General features: G+C 40.0%; 1 protein-coding gene across 3 annotated transcripts in view; it reads right to left on the bottom strand.

Annotated features, from left to right (window-relative positions):
• Positions 1 to 22,068, bottom strand: part of LOC110538100 (insulin-like growth factor 2 mRNA-binding protein 1) — a 59,735-nt gene extending 37,667 nt beyond the window's left edge. For 2 of the 3 annotated variants that reach the window (XM_021624688.2, XM_021624689.2), the window contains exons 1-2: positions 21,341 to 22,067; positions 20,038 to 20,098 (exon numbers count right to left, since the gene is read on the bottom strand). In XM_021624688.2, the coding sequence (XP_021480363.2) occupies positions 20,038 to 20,098; positions 21,341 to 21,515 (236 nt within the window). In that variant the 5' untranslated portion in view covers positions 21,516 to 22,067. Of the gene's footprint in view, positions 1 to 20,037; positions 20,099 to 21,340 lie in introns of all 3 variants that reach the window. The other variant, XM_021624690.2, reaches the window with a different exon arrangement.
• Between the last annotated feature and the right edge of the window lie 1,132 nt (positions 22,069 to 23,200).

Below are 23,200 nucleotides of genomic sequence, written 5' to 3'. Positions count from 1 at the left end.
TAATTCCCAAATGATTGTCAATTAATTTATATTGCTCTAAAAATCAACAATTAACAACGCTATACAGGTTTAAAAGTACTATTCTTTCACAGTTTATCCAATCAACTGATGGTCAAAAGACAAAAGTCTGTAGAAACCTGTATCCAGTTTTTGCATAGGCATAGAAATACTTATCGCCGTAAATTTCCCAAAAGGCAATAAAAGAGAAATGTAGGCTACTTGACTGAGACCATAGGCCTAAACATTCCTCATACATTAGGCTATATGGTCTATAACCTCATAATCAGAACCGAAGGCTATTTTCCTTACTTGTCTCTCTGTCCATATTCCATATTTCCCATGCAGAACCCAGCGGGTAAACATCTGAATCAGACAGATAAGAAAGCTATTCTTCAAATTAGAAGTAGTCCGGATTAGGATGAATGTGCGGTCTGTTGGTTAATGAGAATGCATATGTTCAGAATATAGACAAAAACAAAACACAGCATATAACTTGTTATGGTTGCAGTTTGAACACTTACAGGGCTCGTAGACACACACGTCTGTAAAGCCGTATTTTCTAGTTCACTGCGAATGACACCACCCTAGATAAGTCTGAACCATGTGAGCCAGCAAGTAGGTAGCCATCTTTATTGGACAACGCCCAATTACTACAATGAAATACAGTCACATGTGGCAGCGCAGAATATACCAGAACATTTAGGAACATCACTGAGAGCACTATTCATCTGGGCGTCACCTATTGAATAAATTGATATGGATGAGTGTCACAGTCAGTCACCACGTTGAGAATTCGTGGCTAGGTTCCTGTATGGGTAAAACAAACGCTTATAAAGATAATATACTATTAATAACTTGCACACAAAAACAAAAAAAACAGCTGCCATTTTATCACTATTGTTTAAAGGTTAAACAACCGGCGTTTTATAGGATATGCAGCCATAGTCGAAGACATGCACAATATTGTAAATCTACATATTATGAATGCACGTCTGGCTATATTTCGTTGGAAAGGAAAGACTGTTCATTGCATCCTATTGAGAAAGCAAACACTCTTGCTTCTCTCTGTCTGTCAGTGCGATGGCTACACACCTCCCCCATCGCTCAGCTGCTAGCGCTCGCTCTACAGCCTAGCGCTGCTGTTTGGAGGAAAACCTGCCTTCATTCATAAAGTCTGTAAACTACTCGAGAATACTACAGCATCGTGGAAGAGGCGGTTCTCCTAGTAGCTGCACCGCCCACCTAGAGAAGCGAAAGGGAGGGGAGGGGGAGAAGATAGAAGCAGTCATTGGATAGAAGAAAGGAGGGAGCGTGTGGCTACAATGTATGCCAGAGAGCACGCCTGACGCATACAGGGGGTATAGCAAGGGTTTGGTTATGCTGGTGATATCGAGCAGTGACACATTTCTGATACATATGCACTGTTTTCGAAGAGTGCCTTACTTCAGATGAATCATTGCTGAGGTTGACGTGGACGATTTGCTTCCCGGCGCTGCTCTGTCCAGGAGAAGTCATAGAACCACGTAGGCTACTTGCTATAACGTTTAAAATGACTCATGGAGCAGAAACTTAATAACCCCACATCCGTACATTCGCTTTTCATGTGATGTCGCCATGTCTACTGGATCTAATGAGACCGAGAATAAGGGAGTGTTTAAACGGTTAGCCTACATCTTATATGCATTATAGCCTATACATGAATTATCAAAGCCTCATGCGTCCTCATAAACGTGCAAAATGTATTTCTTAATTGCCCATAATACGTCCGAGAAAGCAAAGACAAATCCATTCGATCACACAACGTGTGTCAGTTTTCATCAAAGCATGGGAGAAGATAAACCACGTTTTATTCCAAATAGGCAAGAAGTGAGAGGCATGGCAAAACCCCACTAAACGTTCTACTTGAAATGGATGTAATAACCGAGTTATTTGTGTTGATAGCGAGAAGAGACACATACCAATTTAAGGATTAACACCCAACTACACTCTAGAGTGTAATGGCTATTGAAATATCATTATCAATCAATGAAAAACATCTTATTACGTTTCTTCGAAATCATAATGTAGCATAAAGATGACAACACTATGTTCCATCTGAATCCATGCTTTAGATCTATGTTGTCAAACGTTAGGGGAATCTCACTCATTGTGCATGCAAGCATCATGCCAATGATTGCAAACAAATAATTAAAACACTAAGGGAGAATGCCTACTAGTTGAACGAATTATAGTTAATGTAAGTATTATATAAACTCAAATAAAATGTAAAATTCTCAAGTTTATCTACATTGTTTTGCCAGAGTAACAACTTTAGTTTCGTCAACTCATTGCTGTCTAATCTACACTATGAACAGAACTTCGAAATCTTCCAATTCTAAAACGAGAAATGTACATTTTTCCAAACTACTTTCTTTAAGATAAATAATTCTTCCCCACAAATAATATATAAAGTATTACGCCAAAGAAACAATAAACAATTACATGAAACACACACTGGTGAACATTTGTGTATTTGCATATTTGCTCATTATCTTATTGCTAGCTCTACGCTCACTGTACCTAGTTGTATATAATAAATATAATGTATGTAAACTTTGTTTAAACTCTGTTTTCTGTATTCTGTTTCTAAATGCTGTCTATCACTAGCAGCACCATATCACCAAGTAACATTCCGAGTATGCTAAATGTACTTGGCGAATGAAGGTGATTCTGATTCTGAGAGAATTGATATAGGCCTAGATCTACTGCTATAAATCTGATATCAATCACTGATTATTGTTTGAATTTAAATGTAAAAAAAATACTTTGAAAACTGAATAACATTAAAGTTGGTGTAATGTCAAATGGTTATTTTTGTTGCTTTATTATATATCGAGATACATTACATTATAACTCCGATGTAAAACAACTATCAGAGTACCTTTAAGATGCACAGTGAATATACGCGAGAATTAGGGAGTGAGGGGAGACAAATACTCCTCCTAAATTAGAAAAACATGAACATCATATTAAGATAGTTGTCTTAAATCTGATAGGGTTAAAGCATTGTGCCTACACCCTAATGAAATCACAATGTTACCACTGCAAAGTTCTGAATTCAATACAACTAGTCTACAAGTCAATTAAGCGCAGAAACATTTACAATTAATTAACATAACATACTCAAAAAAGTGAACATATCTTTACACATAAATTAAAATAATTGAATAACAAATTAATATCCATAGAGTAATAACAGAAATTGTATTGTATTATACTCAATTATACAGTACTATTTCCAGTCCAACTTATAGGACCCTCTCCAAATGGTCAGCATTGGGGTAAAGCCTGTCTTTTGCCCGATTTTAATGTACAAAAATACAACCGTGGAAAGAATGTCATTTTCTATCAAGTACACTTTGTGTTAAGTGACATTCAATTGCTCAGAGTTTGGTTATCCAGCACTACAACATATACTGTTTGCTATTTTCAAAAAACATTATTTTTGTTTCTAAATTCTTCAACCACAACGTTCTATGCCATTAACACCACCATCTTTAGTTAACTAAAAACGTGGTCCAACCAGAAGCCTTCTGTGAGATCCACTTCAAAAGAATAGAGAAGTTATTCTCCCCATTTACATTCAAAAAGGTAAATAAGTATTTTGACTAAATAAGATGTTCCTACTTTTGAGAATTTAGAGTCCTTGAACAAATCGGAACACTTGAAAAGTAACAAAGTGTGAGGTAATCATTCACTACAATGCTCATGTATAGATCTCTGTTTCCCCAGTCACATAAACAGATTAACAAAAATAAACGCTTAAAACCTTCCTCTAAAAACATCTAACAAAATATCCATATGAATCAATATGACCACAAACAGTTTTCAAAACCTTGCTAAAAGTAACAAGCATTTCCAACATCAAAGTTCACTTTGAGAGAGAAAGAGCGAGAGAAAGAGAGCCACAATGTACTTGTGTTTCAAAAACAAGAGGGTGGTTTCTTCCTCGGAGAGTGTGACGTCAGCTCTGACTTTGTTTTGAATCAATGAACCCCAAGGACCTATACAACGTCCAGAATGTGGGGGGGCCAGTCCACTCTATATGCAACTGACTCCTAGGAACAGCCACGGCATCCCTCCCTTCCTCTGTTTTGTTCCCTTCTCATGTGTAACTTCCAACACACAGCACAACGCCATGGCTGCTGCCCCAAACATTGATTGAGGAACGTCGGGTAATGATCATTACTGATCAACATGGCAAAGATATTTGGGCTCTATATTCAAATAAAAAACTGTTTCAAGACACACGAGAGCGCAACTCTGTTAACCATGTGTTATGTTTGGTACAGTTCACATAGCCTTAGAGAGAAATAACAAGAGCTAAAACTAATGCAACTAAATTAGTTCTAAACTAGATGACAAATAACATTTCTGTCAAGCATTTTGCTCAATACTTGAACATTGAAGCAAGGACCCACTTCATCATAATTCCATTGCATGGTTTCAGGTAGATTGCAATATTTTTTTCACATTTTCTTGAGGTATCAGAAGTTATTCTAAGAAATTAGCAAACTGCAGGGGTTCTCTGTACATGTGTGTTTTATGAACATTCAACAAATCTATCAAATTCTCAGACTCAAAATATTAATATTCACACATTTTAGTCATTCAGCAGACGCTCTTATCCAGAACGACTTACATTTAGTGCCCTCGTCTTAAGATAGCTAGGTGAGACAACCACATATCACAGTCTAGTAAGTACATTTTCCCTCAATAAAGTAACTATTAGCAAAGTTGTAACATAAGTATTACTAGAGGTGAAGAGGAATTGATACACAACTCACTATGCAGAGATCAATCAACACCTTGGTTAACAAACAGGTAACTGCCAAAATAAAGGAAACACCAACATAAAGTGTCTTAATAGGGTGTTGGGCCACCACAACCCAGAACTAGCTTCAATGCTCCTTGGCATAGATTCTACAAGTGTCTGGAACTCTATTGGAGGGATGCGACACCATTCTTCCACAAGAAATTCCATCATTTGGTGTTTTGTTGATTGTGGTGGAAAACGCTGTCTCAGTTGCCGCTCCAGAATCTCCCATAAGTGTTCAATTGGGTTGAGATTTGGTGACTAAGGCGGCTATGGCATATGGTTTACATCGTTTCCATGCTTATCAAGCCATTCAGTGACCACTCGTGCCTTGTGGATGGGGGCATTGTCATCCTGGAAGAGGCCACTTCCATCAGGATAGAAGTGCTTCACCATAGGTTGAAGGTGATCACTCAGAATGGCTGTGTATTTAATTGGGGTTTACCTTTCCCTCTAAGGGGATGAGAGGACCTAAACCATGCCAGGAAAATGCACCCCACACCACAACAGAGCCGACAGAACCCTCATTTACTCAAGTGTTTCCATTATTTTGGCAGTTATCTGTATATGGATAATGAAGACAAGGATAACATTTTGACCCAATGGCATCCCAACATGCTAGTAATTTTAATTAGACCTGAACCATAACTAAAAACCACACAAAAACAAGTTTTATTCATAACATCGGTCAGAGTGTGTTCAACCTCATCCTTTTCGTATGAGACTGAAATGACACCTGTAACCACAACTGGGGAGGAAAAATACAGCTGTGCATTATCAAATAACCAAGCAACCATGCACGTTTGCTTTTGTATGTTTGCCGGACAAAAATAATATCAACACGAAACATATTTCAATAGATTTAGATCTCATCGCTCCTCGATCTATGTGCGCAGCAACTCAGCAAATGATCTTAATCCAGAAATCCAACACTCGCACTCACATCCATGTGAGCATGTGTCCTGGTGTGACATGGCACACACTCCCAGTGTGATGAAGTGACTAGTATGAGGGGGAGAGGTATGAGGTGGGGGAAGGGGGTTGAGTAAGGGTGTAGGTTTGTAAGCCGCCCTCGCTCCCTTTGCCTTGTAGTGTGTGTGTGTGTGTGTGTGTGTGTGTGTGTGTGTGTGAAAGGGGATAGCATGGCCATACCAGCACATGCCTGTTTGGCAGACATGTGACCTGGAGGCTCCATTTTAACTGATTCAGAGTCAGAGCTGTGAGACTGAGGGAAAGAGCGAGAAAGCGAAAGAGCGAGAAGGAGCGAGAAGGAGCGATAGAGGGTAGAAAAATGGAGGAGGGGAGAAAATGGGTCTTCACTTTGCTTTGTCAGGCCTCATAAGAGAACAATAATAATAAAATACTTACATATCATTTGACACACCCACTTCTTACCACCTTATATCAAGATGTGAATTGCAGCCGAGACATGTCAACACTTATCTTCCTACATCTAAAGTAATCATGCTCAATGATATTAGATGATTTCTATCTCTTTCCATTGATGTTGCCCTCTAATTCTACACATTTTAAAGCTTGACATAGGCACATTTTTTATATATATATTTGAGTATTTCCTTAATACTGCCGTGGGCTAAATCAGGGTCACACAGAGTGTTTCTTGGTAGCCTTAAACAAATCTACAAAAGTATACACCTCACACAAATGGTTATGGTCTTCAAAAATGGAAGACAACACCTACCTGTACAATTTCAGATATACAGTCTTGAAATGCATAACATTTTGAGTTTGCATCCCACTATTACACTTTATATACATCACAGAAGACTGAAATATAACAAAACCGTTTGACATAGAAACAACAGATTTTCTGAGGTTTCAAAAAAAAAGGTATGTTTATACATTCTGAAGTTATGAAAAACATGAATAACATTCCACCCATGAGGCAACTAGGTCGTTTGACTTTAGGAAAGGTTGGGAAACAAACCTCAAACTGTCCCCGAGCTCAACGGTAAGGGAAACCCCATTAACACATCACTGTTGACATCCTTTCATGCCATCCTTTCATGTGCCTCAGATACAACACAACCTTATTAACTGTATGGGAAGGTTTACACGAAGTAGTCCTTCAGTAACTATTTAGGAAAATGGTGATGACTTCTGGCCACCGTATAGAGCAATGGCACTACCAAGAGTGTTGACCCGTGAAGGACCGAGCTATTTGGTCACTAAGACATACTTTAAAAATACAGATAAATGACCTGTAAACCTACACTCTGTTCAGTCACAATTATTTTCATTGTCTCAATAATCGATTGGTCATTTTGGATGTCTAGAATAACACTGCTTTCTCACCTGTGATGCAACAAAAAAAGAATTTGTTTATAAACCATAGTTCATTAAGGTTCAGTAACACTTTTATGCGTGATGTCATATTACATACTTTAAAGACATGTTTTCTTTTCCAATTCAATACTATGAAAAATGTCATTCCGATTTAATTCAGTCATTTGAAGACAGTTTTCAAAAAGTCTTAATTTGTCCATTGAGGCTGAACATGTTAATAGCATTAGATCATTATTTATATGAAAACAATATTTCATAAATCAATAGTTATTCATTACAAAAAGGTAAACAGTCTGATTAGCATTCAAGAACCCCATTGTAAGTTAATATAAGAACATAATACAATTATGAATCTTTGGTCCACACAACTCCACAATCCTTAGATCATGCTGCTACTGCGACTACCACATGCGACTATCACATTCCCACTTCAAACTGTCTTTTCAGACAGAAACACTGCAGACAGTCTTTCAATAACTTCATTGAGCTATCTGAAATGTATTATGAAAATGGAACTAATGCTCAACAGTCCATTAACTTAGAAAAAAAAAAACATAGAAAGCAACTTGCCAAAGAGCATTCTGTCTACAACAGTTTTATCTTTCTCAGAGCTTTAATGACCTTGTACAGTACATACAATATGTGCACTAGAATTGCATCTACCCTTTCCACAACTGGGATCTGCACTCACATCTGGGTTACCACTCATGAAACAGGATTTGGATGTTGAAGACATGCAAACTATGATTCTTTTTTTTTGTTGTTGTTGAAAATGTATAGAAATTGGCAGACAATTTAGAGCTCCGCTACTTTGGAACCCCTGGACTAAATTACTGAGAAGTGGGCCAAGGATTTCTGAAGACGAGCAAGAAATATCCTCTCTCCCCATCGAGACCTTCCACATTCCGGCACTTTTGGGTGCCAAGCCCCACTGTGACACCCACAGAAAGGAGGTGGGAGCACAGTTGGAAAATCCACATGAGACACAACACCTCTTAAAGCAGAGCAGAACAGCAAAGGGGACTGACTGGGGAAGCTCCGCCCACTAGGCTCTCTGCTCATTGGTGTCCAAGTGAACAGGGAGCACTCTGGAACAAAATGGCTGCCCTGGGTGATCAAACAGGTGGATGATGAAGCACATTCATGACAAACATTTGGGTTCTTGATGAGAAGAGGTGATTAAATGCAACAGAGCTGGTGAAAAGTGACTTTTTTACTGCTGTGAACTAAATCTAAAGAGAGAAAGACATGTCACTACACAAATTGTCAACATCGTTGGCTATGAAATGAGTAATCAACATCTTGGCATTTAATATGTATCCATTCAAAATGTGCAAACACATTCAAACGTATTTGTGAACTAATGAATGTATACTCAAAAAATTACACAAATAGTCAATATCAGAATAGCTCAGTCACTTTGAATATAATAATAACAAGATGTTAGTTCCTCCCAATGAAAACATTACTTCAATATCCTTTGATTTAATAAATAGACAACAGAAATAAAGATAAACCAGTCACACCTTTATAAAAATTGATCCCTTGGAATTTTCACACGGGGAAATGAAACAAGACATTTAGCAGTGGGACGTGGCTTATGATTGTCTATCACCCATTTGTTCTAACACCCTTCAATTTTCAATGAATCAATATAGAGGGGATAGCAGTTGTCACCAGTCATTTACTGTGACACTCTGGTCTTGCCTACTGACCCACTGTGGATTGACTGTGGCTAAAGGTGCTGAGAGATGCAACAGGGAAGATGGTAAAAATTGATGGGAAGATGGACCATTCTGGAAGAAAACCTGATGGAGTCTGCAAAAGACCTGAGACTGGGACGGAGATTTGTCTTCCAACAAGACAATGATCCAAAACATAAAGCAAAATCTACAATGGAATGTTTCAAAAATGACCATATCCAGGTGTTAGAATGGCCAAGTCAAAGTCCAGACCTGAATCCAATCGAGAGTCTGTGGAAAGAACTGAAAACTGCTGTTCACAAATGCTCTCCATCCAACCTCACTGAGCTCGAGCTGTTTTGCAAGGAGGAATGGGAAAAAATGTCAGTCTCTCGATGTGCAAAACTGATAGAGACATACCCCAAGCGACTTACAGCTGTAATCGCAGCAAAAGGTGGCGCTACAAAGTATTAACTTAAGGGGGCTGAATAATTTTGCACGCCCAATTTTTCAGTTTTTGATTTGTTAAAAAGTTTGAAATATCCAATAAATGTTGTTCCACTTCATGATTGTGTCCCACTTGTTGTTGATGCTTCACAAAAAATACAGTTTTATATCTTTATGTTTGAAGCCTGAAATGTGGCAAAAGGTTGCAAAGTTCAAGGGGGCCGAATACTTTCGCAAGGCACTGTATCTTAGCTTCTTTTGGGTTTGCAGATGCAGAATACAGAGGCTCTGCCCTGTTCCCTCTGGCCTTGCTTTTCCATATCAACTCGGAAGGATACAAAGGAACAGGCGTGATAGACATAGCACTGATAGACAATTTCATAACAAGCCATAACAAGGCAACAAGAACAAGCTTGTCTACATTGAGTATGGAAATCCAACAAAGTCAAGGAGAAATCCAATAAGGACGTTTGACCTCTTGACGGATTCAATTTGATGAGTCAAACTCGCAAAAATGAAGAAGATCACACAAGATGCACACCTATGATGTTATTCATCTTTTAACTTTCTCCCACATTTAGAGGGAAGATGATGTTCAGTGTAAAAGGAGACTTTCTCCTTGAATAACTTTTTCCAGTTCGGCCATTTAGCAGACACCCTTATCCAGAGTGACTTACAGTCAGTGCATTCAACTAGGTAAGACAACCACATATGGGTCTTTCCACAGACCACAGCAAACGTACTGATAGTGTAATACATTTGAATACAAAGGTACTAAATACGAGGATGTCAGTCGGATCTAGCTATTACTGTGTCAGGTTAACTTATTTACAAAAAGCTGCATCATATTGGAGCAGAAGCTATATGTGACAACTTAAAGAGGGAACATATCCCAGCCTCAATAGTTTATATAATAGAAAGACTATTTCAGAAAAATGTGCCTTTGACATAATACCCATGGTACACATAGTTCCTGTGGAAAGCAGTCAACTTCAGGTTTGTAAAGGTCCACATGGATAGCAAGAGAGGGACTTTAATTACACAGAATAACTCTGCCACAAGAACCACTGACATACAAACACTATAGCTCCTTGATCTTAAATTTCTCTCATTGCAAAATATATGTTTAAGTATTTAGTTCTAAGAGGCACTGCCCCTTCATGCACACACACCCCTCCCATCCTCCGGTTTGCCCCAGGGGGAAACTTTGGGAGTGTTTACTGTGTTCCTCACCCAACCGAGCCTCCAGAGAGGACGGTTCACAAGGCACACAAAGAGAGGTCAGGGGTGAGGGGGCGGGAGGCCCCTAACACAGGGAAGTACTTTTTGGGGTGGGGGGGGGGTGAAGACGTTCTGCTAGACTGAGCGAGGCTGAAGACTTTGTATTCCAGGAAGAGTGAGGTAAGTAAGTAAACATCAGCTGACTGTGTGACCCAGAGTAAATAAAAGTGATAAATAAAAACAAATCAACAAACGCCCCTTAGTAGTGCAAGCTCTTCAGACAGGCCAGTCATCACAAAAGGGCCACATACGTTCAGTTCTACTCCATTCATAAATGTTCTAAATGGCATTTATTTAACCATACGTTGATGTTTTTATTCAAAACAAATTGAACAGTCTGTAAAATATCATAAAGGAGAGAAAAGTGTATGGGCACAACCTAAAGCATCTTGCTAGGACAAAACTGGTACCTGCTTCGTGCCGACCCGGTAGCAACAAACCGGACATTTCTACTTGTAGAATCGCAATGCTCATCAGTGGCCAACAACTTGACTTTGAGCCAATCAGAGAGCACAAACCCCCACGCGAGGAAGCCAACAGGAGTGACAACATAAAGGGAAAAAAGAGGGCAATTTACATCCATGGTTAAATGTAATGAGCAAGTCACACTTCATATGCAATGTAGGCTATGGGATGGAAACTAGCGAATTGCACAGATGCAATTCACACAAAACGAAATAATTCGTCCAAGCTAGATAACTAATATTGACACTATAATTAAATCACAATGGATTTGTTTACAAATCCTGCCTGTGTTAGCTGCCGAGATAGGGCAGACTCCTTACCTAGCAAAGCTAGCTAGCTATGCTGTGCTAGCTAGAGAATATGCTGACGTTAGCTTGCTAAATATTTGGCTATGAGCTGGCACTGGCAGTAGGGGATTATGGAGAGTTAATTAAATAGTTTCTTATTCTTCATGTTAGGTAGTTATCTAGCTGTGGCCATCTGGCCAGTATCAACTATGGCTTTCTACAAAATAGCAACATTAGCGCAGCTTGCTGTATAACTAGCTAACATTGGAATCTAGACCATAAAATAAGCTCCACACATGGACCTATATTGCCAAACAACGCTACTGTCACCTTCTGGTTTGGAGTATTTTAACAAGGCTGAGTTGCTGATGACTTCAAGGTCTTTGCTGGGTAAACACAAAAGTGACAATGTTCAGAGGTACTAAGTACTGTCGGAAGGCAAATATTTGACAAGCCTACCACAATGTCTGAGCTATAAGAAAGTGTTTCTCACACTTCAACTGTTCTTAGGAAACTATATTTAACTTTCATAATGAAGCTAGAGAAAGTTTGATAAAAAAGTATATCTAAGATCATTTTTAAACATTGTACCGTTCACATTTTACAATGCAAACAAATTCCACATTGGTTCATTATCATCTAATTGTTTAGATGGGACGGTGAGGCGAGCCTCTGTCTGTCCACACAGAGACAGCTCAACTCTACCCCGGGGCCTCCCTGCTGTGTGTGTGTGTGTGTCCTCACATGCTTCAAAATGGCCACCATTGTTCCTGTACCCAAGAATTCAAAGACAACGGAACTAAATTACTTTTGTCATCATGAAGTGCTTTGAGAGACTAGTCAAGGATCATATCACCTCTACCTTCCTGGCCACAATAGATCCACTTCAGTTTGCATACCGCCCCAACAGGTCTACAAACGATGCAATCGCCATCACACTGCGCACTGCCCTATCCCATCTGAACAAGAGGAATACCTATGTAAGAATGCTGTTCATTGACTACAGCTCAGCATTCAACACCATAATACCCTCAAAGCAATTGGGTCCTGGACTTTCTGACGGGCCGCCCCAGGTGGTGAAGTTAGAAAACAACATATCCACTTCGCTGACCCTCAACACTGGGGCCCCACAAGGGTGCGTGCTCAGCCCCCTCATGTACTCCCTGTTCACCCATGACTGCGTGGCCATGCACGCCTACAACTCAATCATCACGTTTGCAGATGACACAACAGTAGTGGGCTTGATTACCAACATCGACGAGACGGCCTACAGGGAGGAGGTGAGGGCACTCGGAGTGTGGTGTTAGGAAAAAAACCTCTCACTCAACGTCAACAAAACAAAGGAGATGATTGTGGACAGCAGAGGGAGCATCCCACTATCAACATCAAAGGGACAGCAGTGGAGAAGGTGGAAAGTTTTAAGTTTCTCGGCATACACATCACAGACAAACTGAAATAGTCCACCCACACATACAGTGTGGTGAAGATGGCGCAAGAGCGCCTCTTCAACCTCAGAAGGCTGAAGAAATGTGGCTTGTCAGTCAAAACCCTGACAAACTTTTACAGATGCACAATTGAAAGCATCCTGTTGGGCTGTATCACAGCCTGGTACGGCAACTGCACCCCCTCAACCGCAAGGCTCTCCAGAGGGTGGTGCGGTCTGCACAATGCATCACCGGGGGCAAACTACCTGCCCTCCAGGACACCTACAGCACCCGATGTCACAGGAAGGCCAAAAAGATCATCAAGGACAACAACCACCTGAGCCACTGCCTGTTCACACTGCTACCATCCAGAAGGCGAGGTCAGTACAGGTGCATCAAATCTGGAACCGAGAGACTGAAAAACAGCTTCTATCTCAAGGGCATCAGACTGCTAAACAGCGATCACTAACTCAGAGAGGCTTCTGCCTACATTGAGACCCAATCAGTGGCCACTTTAATAAATGGATCACTAGTCACTTTAAACAATGACACTTTAAATAATGCCACTTTAATAATGTTTACATATCTTACATTACTCATATCATATGTATATAGTGCATTTTATACCATCTATTGCACCTTGCCTATGCTGCTCGGCCATCACTAATCCATATATTTATATGTACATATTCTCAGTCACCCCTTTAGATTTGTGTGTATTAGGCAGTTGTTGGGGAATTGTTAGATTACTTGTTAGATATTACTGCACTGTCGGAACTAGAAGCACAAGCATTTTGCTGCACTCGCATTAACATCTGCTAACCATGTGTATGTGAACAATACATTTTGATTTGATTTGTGTAGGTGGGAAGGGTTGGTTTCCCTTGCATTTCAGTTGCAGCTTGGAAAATCCTGACTCTCGCACATATGGAGACAAATCCATTTGGCTGCACATTGATCCCAGCCGAGTGGATCGCTCTTTTCCCTGCTCCACCGCCATATAGGCTCTCCCATTCAACACAAAACCCAAAGATCTCCTCTTTTATTCTGTCTTTCCCCCTGCCTTTCTTTCTTTTCACCCTTGGCTTCTTCCAGGTCAACAGTTCACATTTTTACCTAAATTTATGAGACACGTTGCCAATCCCTCTGCGTTTTTCCCACACCAGCCATGGCTGGTTGATGTGTGTGTGTTGGGAGGGGGACAGGGTTGGGGTGGATTTAGAGGTTAGTGGTGTCCATGGCAAGTCCAAAGCTGTGAGAAGATCTGAAGGGAGTGGGACTCAGCCCCTTTAAAAACAGGACAGATGGTCCAAACCAGAGAGGGGGAAGAAGGCACATTAGCAAGGGGTTGGCAGTTTCTTAAAGAGACGGTGCACATTTCCCCCCAGCTAGCCCCCTCCAACAGATTCGCCTCCCTCTCTCCAATCCATACACACAGAAATGGACACGTCTCTTTCGCCATCTCCACAACCCACACAACCCCCCACTAGATTTTCTTTCCTTCTGAAAGCCCATAAGGAAGTCCTTCCATGCAGCGCCCCTGCCTCTCCTCCCTCCACTATATTCCGCAACTGAAGCCCCGGAAAGAGAGCGAGCAGCTAATCATATGACCCTGTAGAGGAGCGTGCGTGCATGTATGCGACAGCTCTCTTTCTTTCTCTCTTTTGGTCTCACTTTCTCTCATTCACTCCTCAGCCGCTCGCACTCACACTCTTTCTCTCATTCTGCCTGGCTGGCAAAAAGTTATGTATCAGGAATGTAATAGAGCGCAGAACATGCCTTTCTGCTGTGGGTGTGTGAGAGGTCGGGTGTGTGTGCCAGCTGTGAGTGGATGTGTGTGTGTGAGAAAGAGCGAGGGAGAAGGAGAGGGAGGGAGCGAGGGACTGCCTTTTTGTGTGCTGCAGCGTCAACGGCCTCTCGGTGCTGCACACAGGTGTTCCAGCCAGCTGATTGGTCGCACCCCCTCTCTCACAACGCCCCCTCCCTCGCATTGCCTTTGGTAGTACAACAATCATGAGAGGAAGAAACTGAGTTTGCTGGCTGCTAGCTTGAGACAGGCAATGGGAGCTATACTACAGCACTACTACGTGCTTGATTGATGCAGATGAAGGATTTTTCATATGTGCCACATATTTCAAGGAAGTTTGTTAGCAACGCGGGAAAGAAAAAAACCCAATAGGACCTGTTTTGCATACACATTTTGACTCATTCTTTCGATGTACATTTCAAAGTAATTTCAAGCATTTTCAATGAAACTTTGTGAAACATTATTTGAATAATCATATACTGGGCTTTTCCCTCATAATAAAATCATACCTGTAAACTTTCTTCCCTCATTTAACCGTACATTTTTTTTTAAGAGCACCAAAATACTTTAAAACAGTAAATATGCAAATGTGTTTATTGCAATCAGTAAGAGGACAAACAAACTAATACAATCAGTTCAAATTCTATAAAACCCTGAGGACAACATATGTTCTGCACATAAGCTCAACAGTAACAGAAAGTCATACTGGATGGATAGGAGACAAATGGGAGGATAATTACAAAGCAGTTAATATATATTTACAGTAATGAATGCAATCAGGAGTACAGAGGGCATGTTTTCTTTTCACTAAGCACTCCTGCAACTACCCTGCCCCCCAAATACAGATGTGCCCAAAGCATTCAATAGCCAATCCCTGCATCCCACTGGGCATAGACAAGTGGCCTGGAAGCCTGCAAACACTGGTCATGATGTCACAATAGGAAGCCAACCTTTCTTTTTTCATTTCAGGTTCTCTCAGGGTGGTGTTGGGTGATACTAGAGGAGGGGGGCGGGGGGTGATGTGGGGGTAGTAGTAGGCTATAGGAGATTTTTTTTTTTTTTTTTTTTACCAGCACCTGGCATTTAGGAGGGGGTCTGGAACTTCCCTTTGTTTCAACATCTCTCAGAAGTGTAGGCACATCAAAATAGGCCCGTTGCAAACGGCCATGCTCGAGCTAACGTAGCATTCCTCATTAAGCTTAAATCAGTGAAGCAGGGCCATGGGTTTGTGTGCAAGCGTGAGTGGAAGAGGTGTGGTACACACAAAAGCTGAACATACCCACACCAACACACATATATTAAAAGAGTAGTTCACTATTTTACAACTTGATGTTAGATGGTTCCTCACCCTGAAAGTAGGCTATGGGCCAAGAGAAAATGCAATCCGGGGTTCAGTTTTCTTTAAACAGCCACCCCAAACTTCAGCTACCCTTAGCCACCCGGGAACCGACCCTACTATCCTGGCATAGCAAAGAACAATGCTCTACCAACTGAGCAACAGAGGACCATGTGAGTATGTTTTTTAAAAGTATTTCCAAATCACCTGAAATCAGTTCAAATCAACTCAATTTTTGGTTTGATGTTCCTTAAAGGTGATTTGGTCATTTAGAAAATGCTCACATGCTCCCATCCCTTCCATTGATTATTAGCTTGTGGTGGCTAAAGTTAGCTGAAGTTTGTAGTGGCTCTTTAATAAAGAGAACTGAACCATGGATTACAGTTTCTCCTGGCCCATAGACTAATTTCAGGCCCTGGAAGCATCTGACATCAAGTTGTAAAAATAGTGAACTACTCTTTTAAATCTGAAAATTCACACAAAAAACATAATGTTCCAAAAGTACTTTTTAGAGTTGTGGCAAGCCATGCCAAAAATATATAACACTTAACGTTTTGTGTGACCTCACCAAATTCCCATAGAAATGTGAGTAACAGATTTTTCATTCTCATTGGAAGCAAGTCTAAGGAGTGGTAGATCTGTTCTATGTGCATTATTTCTATGCTTCCCGTTCTTAAGTTTAATTTTTGGGTCTTTTACTTTAGGTTTTGTACACCATCTTCAAACAGCTGAAAAAACAATATTTTTGGTTATTAAACATATATTTCATGGCGGTTTAGATGGTACAATGATTCTCTACACTTGCTTGTTTTGTCACATAAACTGAAATCAGGCTAACTATTAGAATTTTAGCAACCAGGAAATGGTGGAGCAATTTCTACATATTGCACCTTTAACTTTCTCATCTCAAACAAAGTCTCCCATTTTTTCTCAAGACTTCAGACACAAACTAGGAGTTGTCACAACAGCTTAATTCTAATAGTAAGTAAGCATTTCACTGTTAGTCTACACCTGATGTTTACGAAGCATGTGACAAATAACATTTTATTTGATTTTGTAGTACATTTCAATGCCCAGGGCCACATCAACAGATTACTTGCAGGGGAGGGGGTTCCCTCCCTGCATACATTTCTAATTTATAGTGTATGCACTTATGTCAGGAGGGACAGAGTTATGTCTGAAGATCCTTCCTACATCACCCCTCCCCCTCTCACCTTTCTCTCTCTCTCTGACACACAACCACAACTCTACATCGCACACTAGGTTCTACTTCACTCACAGGCTTAAGTCCACCTCAATACTGGACGCTGCAGAAAGGACATGGCTTGTGAAGATATATATTTGTGTTAATCAACAAGACTGGCAACATAAGCCAATACAAAGAAACAATTATAAATACACAATATAGTTTGAATATTTGGAGAGTTGCCTAATTTAAGCACTAGTGTGCAGAAAACAAACTAGATCAAGATAATATGCTGAAGTGATTTTAAATAGCCTATAGTGAGTGGCACGTAGAATAGATATTTGTCAAAATGAGGTATTTTACAGTGGGCGAAATAAAATGGAACAAAGGGTTGGTGTTGCACTCCAGTCACATGGTTTCTCAAGGAGAGGCATGAGCCAAAGGAGCAGAGTTTGAACCATTGTCTAATACCCCATAAAATGACCACTTTCTTCAAATGAACTTTTTTTTCTTCATTAAAGCCCCTATGTCTGGGCTTCTCATCAAAATCAAATGAGGCATTGCGAAGCATGTTCATTGGAAATTTAAAACAACACAACTCAGCACAGGCTCCCGTGGTAGCGTTTGCAGAATTCCCAAATAATTGATAGGACTACAATTTATATGTTCAGGTGACAATGACAGAACTATACAAATGTATTCACGTGAATTTATATTCCTAACGCTGGTTTTAAAGGAATTTGGCCACCCCTAGTTGAGTTGTTGCGGCCATTTTGAGTGTCAGCAAGATATTAGGCCTAGTCGAAACATTAATTTATAGCCTATGTTTAACTTCATGGTAAAGGCTATAAAGGCCTAAGATCAACAGAAAACAAAACTTAAACAGCTTTGCTACATTAATAGAGAGGAGTGCGTGCTTTGCAGCAGTGAATGACGGAAAGAAAGAACACCCTTTGCCATTCATGATGAGGATCGCCATTTTTCCCACTCAAGTGACGTTGGATGACTTCTCTCAGTGGGGGCGACCACGTGTTGTGTATCACCAAAGGTAGGCCACTCCAGTTCAAATCAAATCAAATCAAATTTTAATGGTCACATGCACATGGTTAGCAGATGATATTGGAAGTGTAGCGAAATGCTTATGATTCTAGATCCAACAGTGCAGCAGTAACTAACAGGTAATATCTAACAGTTGTGACATATAGGCTATTCCATGGGCGAAAACCTCAACACAGCTATATTCTAACAGTTGCACTGAAATGTAGGCTATTGCATGGGCGAAAAACTAAACTATATTTCTCTATGCCATTGAAGGTTGAACATACAGCCTCGTTCAAATTACCCATAGGCCTATGCCTATCCGTTAATTTGTTATACAGACAAAGGTTGTAAAAAGCCTATATGCATTCATTTAACGTTATAATTGTTGGTCCCATACAGGCATAGAATCCATCAATGAATGGCACTTGAATGGTAGGCTATAACACATATTTCTATTATTATTGCAATACAGCCACGACTTTTCATTGTCAGGGATACGGTCTATTACAGACTTGAATGTAGTCTATACGTTTACATCAGCCTCCATACATACCGCTTTTACAGATAGGGCATAACATATGTTTGAACATAGTAGTAAGTCAAAATAAATTGCCTTTGATTAAACGTTTTCTTGAAAAAAAAGGCTGGTAAAAAAAGAAGGTGTGGCTACACCTGAATTAAAAACTCTTAGCCTAACCTCAAACTGTTACACCCTAATCTCAAACCCGTACTTTAGTAGACGAATAATTTCAAATAACCTACATGTGTTAAAAGGTTAATGGTAATGAATATTTGTTTGAAACTATTTTTAACTACGCTGAAATGTAGTAATATTTTTAACTGGGTCAACTGTAATGGAGGGAGGGCTCAATGTCCCCATTTTGATATAGCATGTATAGACAGGATAAATAACCTAGGCTACTCAAATTATTTTTGACGAAATGTCCATTGACTTGATGTGAGTATTGCATTACATTTCAGCACAATATATGTTTACTGCCATACACACATACACGTCTGTTTAATGACAAAATATGAATTAGACCAGAGCAAGAATAGGCATAGCCTATGCATGCACATATAACCATTTATTTTCTACAGGCCTACCTCATGATTAATAACCAGAAACAGTATTTTTCACATTTCTAACCCAGAGACCAAATTTATTGGAGATTCAACATTATAAAACAACGCCCAGACAACAACAAAACAATGTTCGTGTGCAATTAAAGCAAAAACGCAATTAAAAGGCTTCGCTCTTCAAAACGAATAATCGCAATGCAACAAATTACTGAAGTTTCAGTAGTTGTCGTAAAGTGATTTAAACAAATTTAAATCCCACATATTGACATAGCAACTCAATTGTCACTAGGCTGTGCATGACAATATAGTGCCAACATACACAACGTAACCACGTACCCAATGCCACTAAAGTAGCTGTGAAAAGTAGCTATGGCCGACACATTTTTTATAAATAAATAATTCTGCACACAGGAAGGCCTAGGCCTATAACAAGGCCTTCCGGAGGTGAAAATGAACATGAGGTATTTAAGTGATGACGTTGCAACCGATATTACCTTCACAGTGTCAATTAAGTGTCCCAGTAATTAATGGACAGCCTTCATTTTCGTTTTAAGAGTAGCCTTTAGTGCATACGTAGACAAGACTCGCGACACCACATACTCCACACATGAGTAGGCCACACCGTTTACAGCAATGTAATTAAAGAGTAGCCTAAATACAAAAACTTCATAAAAATATTAGATTTGCGAGTCTTACTACTTCATCCACACACCAGGCATATAACTCGACATCTAATGCGTGCATTAACTTAAATAGCAACATGTCCCTTCTCCAGCTAAATCCATACATTAACAGATGCAACAACTGAAGTGTTATTGGGGGAGGGTGCTAAATACCTTTGCTTCTTAGGGACAGAGTGTTCGACCTCAATATGTTTCCCATGGAGCTCCACTTTACCTGTAAAATAAATGTTTATGTTGAAAAAAATGAGGGCATGTCCTCCATTCAGAGTGTAGACAGTGTATTGCATGTATTTGCCATATATAAATCATATTTACCATGTGACTGAGTTGTGTGTTGCTTAATTGTGTCTTATGTTGTCTAATATGCACTAATGCATGTTCAAGATAAGTTAGTGCTCAATAACGCAATAGGCCTGTCATTGAAATATGATGGGCAAGAAGTTACCCTCCTGGCTCAAATGGAAAGGCATTTAACAATTGCGTTGTGAATTAACTCATCAACTACTATTTCACTTCCACACATTGTTGATCTTTTACAACTCATTCTTCCCAGTCCCTCATGTCATATAGAGTACAACAGAACACTTATAGTCCATTTGAAAAGGACATTGTCAAACATTTATTAAAAGCTGAAGATGCACATCTGCGTGCCCTAGAGTTCTTAGTGATCTATTTCAGGCATAACACACGAGCAGCATGGCGACCTTCGTGCTATATAGAACACATCACATGCTACATATGTAGGAAATCATGAAGATACATGTAAGGAAATCAAGCCTGTTCGTGACTTGTGAGACGAATGGGAAAGTAATTTGGCAATGTAATGGTCAAGGCAATCAAAGCCATTAATCTATGAAAGAATAGTGTCGATGTATGCTTTTAAACTACACATATAACGCATTTATATCTTAGCTATAGTGGCCTTTTCGCCAAAAGGGGGAGGTGTAAGATTTGATTCTACAGCTCTACGGAGTACACAGAACCTAGTCATACAAGGAAGGCACCAGAGAGCAAGGCTTCGGTAAGTACAATAAAAGTATGTGGCCAAAAGGCTGAAATATAGGCATTTGGCTATCATATCCAGGACAAAACTGCGATTTAGTGTATGTAAATAGACCTAAAATAGAATACGATTCGAGAAATCTGGATATCTTGATGTTCTCATTCAAATAGGTAGGCCTATGTGATGGGCCCCCTCTCCCTGTAAAAGTTGAGTATCTTGTTGTTCGGCTTAGCACTTCATAAACCTCTTCTCGATTATTATAGGCCTATGCAACATATTTGCTACGAAGTATCTCTTAATTCTATCATATCTTCTACTGGACAATTAGGATTGGGACGCGTGAGGGGAGTGGGCAAACCCTTATATATTTGAGCCTAGGTGGTTTCCCCATTGAATTTAAATTACATAAAGGTACGACGCTATTGAAGTGATCATTTACGTTCAATTACTTACCGGAAAATGCTTCAATGGCTTTCATAGCCCATTGGTCGTCCGGACAATCAACAAACGCGTAGCCAGTTTTCATAAGAAACTGCCCAGAGTATGGAATCTTGTTGTCATCAAAGGTTTTAACCAAGTCCTCTGCAGTCACGTTTTCATTGAGATTTCCAATGTATAGCTTGTTCATGTTGAAAAATAGAGGTCCTCCAATTGAAATGAAAAAATCTGAGCAACAAAACTTTTTTTTCTTTGAAAACGCAACGAGATAGATCTACCCAGGATGATCACAGGTTGAAAACACTTGCAAATGTCCACAAGCAGTAAAAGAAAACGAAATACATTTATTTTCAAAGTAAATCTAAAAGAAAAAGAAAAAAAAGTTTAAAGTAATGGTAATGTTGTAGTCTGATTAAGTCCAATATTGAAGTGGAGAAACCTTGACTGCAGCAACCCAAGCGAATGAATCGCACAATGTAGAATGGATCAATTTGAATTAATTTGATGGTGGTTATGGTGGAATAGTGGTAGAAGTATGGCGGGATCGGGAGAAATGTTTTCCTCTCTCTGCCCCTCAACCTCGAGTTGTACCCTGCACTGTCACAGATCCTTCTGCCTGGCGATGGCACCGCCTCTAAACCGACTCGAATTCACATTTTTTTGTTTGCGAAGAGGAAACCACGTGGTATTGGAGTAGCTAGAGAAAGGGCCAGCCTCCTGGCGGCGTAGCTCACCAGATGAGTGTACGAAGCGAGCCTTCATGCTATGCCACCGTACTGTGTGCGTATAGGCTTTATGCATACGTAGCTCACACATGCGCGAGTGTGCTGGGCATGTCTGATGTCTGCTGAATATCAGTCACCGGGAGGGGATACTTCCTTCAAGATGCGGATGTGTGTTTTGTCCTTTAAAAATATATAAATCATTCGCAGATTTTGGATAGGAACATAATAGATGACTATTGTGTCGGACGTGTGCGAGTTGTGGTCTACTTAGTTTAAAATCAGCTCTTAGCTCATATACCATTTGGTCAAGACATTCTCTCTTCAGCCCAGCTCTTGAAGTCATCCCGCCTCTCCAATGAATATGCATTGTGATAAAGAATTTGGTCGCCAGGAGGATGTTACATGAATGTAAAATCATGAACTTCAAGTCATTTTCGAAAGTCTATAACAAAGGTTGTGACATGGGCAACGAGGCCAACAGCAGTCAAGCAAGATACATTGTAACAAACTGCCGAGCGTGGAAGGAAATTGTTACATTGTATCATTGTTTAGGTTCATTGTTTTCACTCGTAACATTGTTGCATTCGCCTGAAACTAGAAGGCCTCGCTGGAGCAACGATTCATTGGTTTAAGGTTATTCTTTGGCCATATAACCAGCCTTACAAGTTTTCCGTTTTCATCATATTTCTGTATAGGGCTTTTAGGAAACTGACAGCTCGCTTTACATGGTGTACACTACTCTACCAGGCAAAATACGCCCAATCCCCTGATTTAATTTTCAAAATGGAGGATCCAGTGGTGCAGGCCCCAAAAGCGCAAAGGGCAGCTTTTCATTGGAAGGGGAAATGGCAGAGCTTCTGCTGCAGTCAGTGTGCACAGTGTGCTCCACCGAAAGTCGTGTACTTCATCATGAACAGTCACGAACTTAGTGAGTTAAGTGTGTTTAATATAATAATTGAATTATCTCTGCAGACAGAACATAACTGTGAATAAATTATACGATAATGAATCTGCATTGAGGCATTTTGTTAACTACTGAGAGTGCAGCATATACTGTATTCAACGTGGCATATAGGCATACTGTATCGCTTTGTTGTAAAATGCCTTGCCTACAGACATTGGAGGGTTAAAAACTCAAAATCTTCCAAAC

This window comes from Oncorhynchus mykiss, chromosome 12, assembly GCF_013265735.2.
Source record: "Oncorhynchus mykiss isolate Arlee chromosome 12, USDA_OmykA_1.1, whole genome shotgun sequence".
NCBI classification, from domain to species: Eukaryota; Metazoa; Chordata; class Actinopteri; order Salmoniformes; family Salmonidae; genus Oncorhynchus; species Oncorhynchus mykiss.
This window is presented reverse-complemented; position numbering and strand designations above follow the sequence as displayed.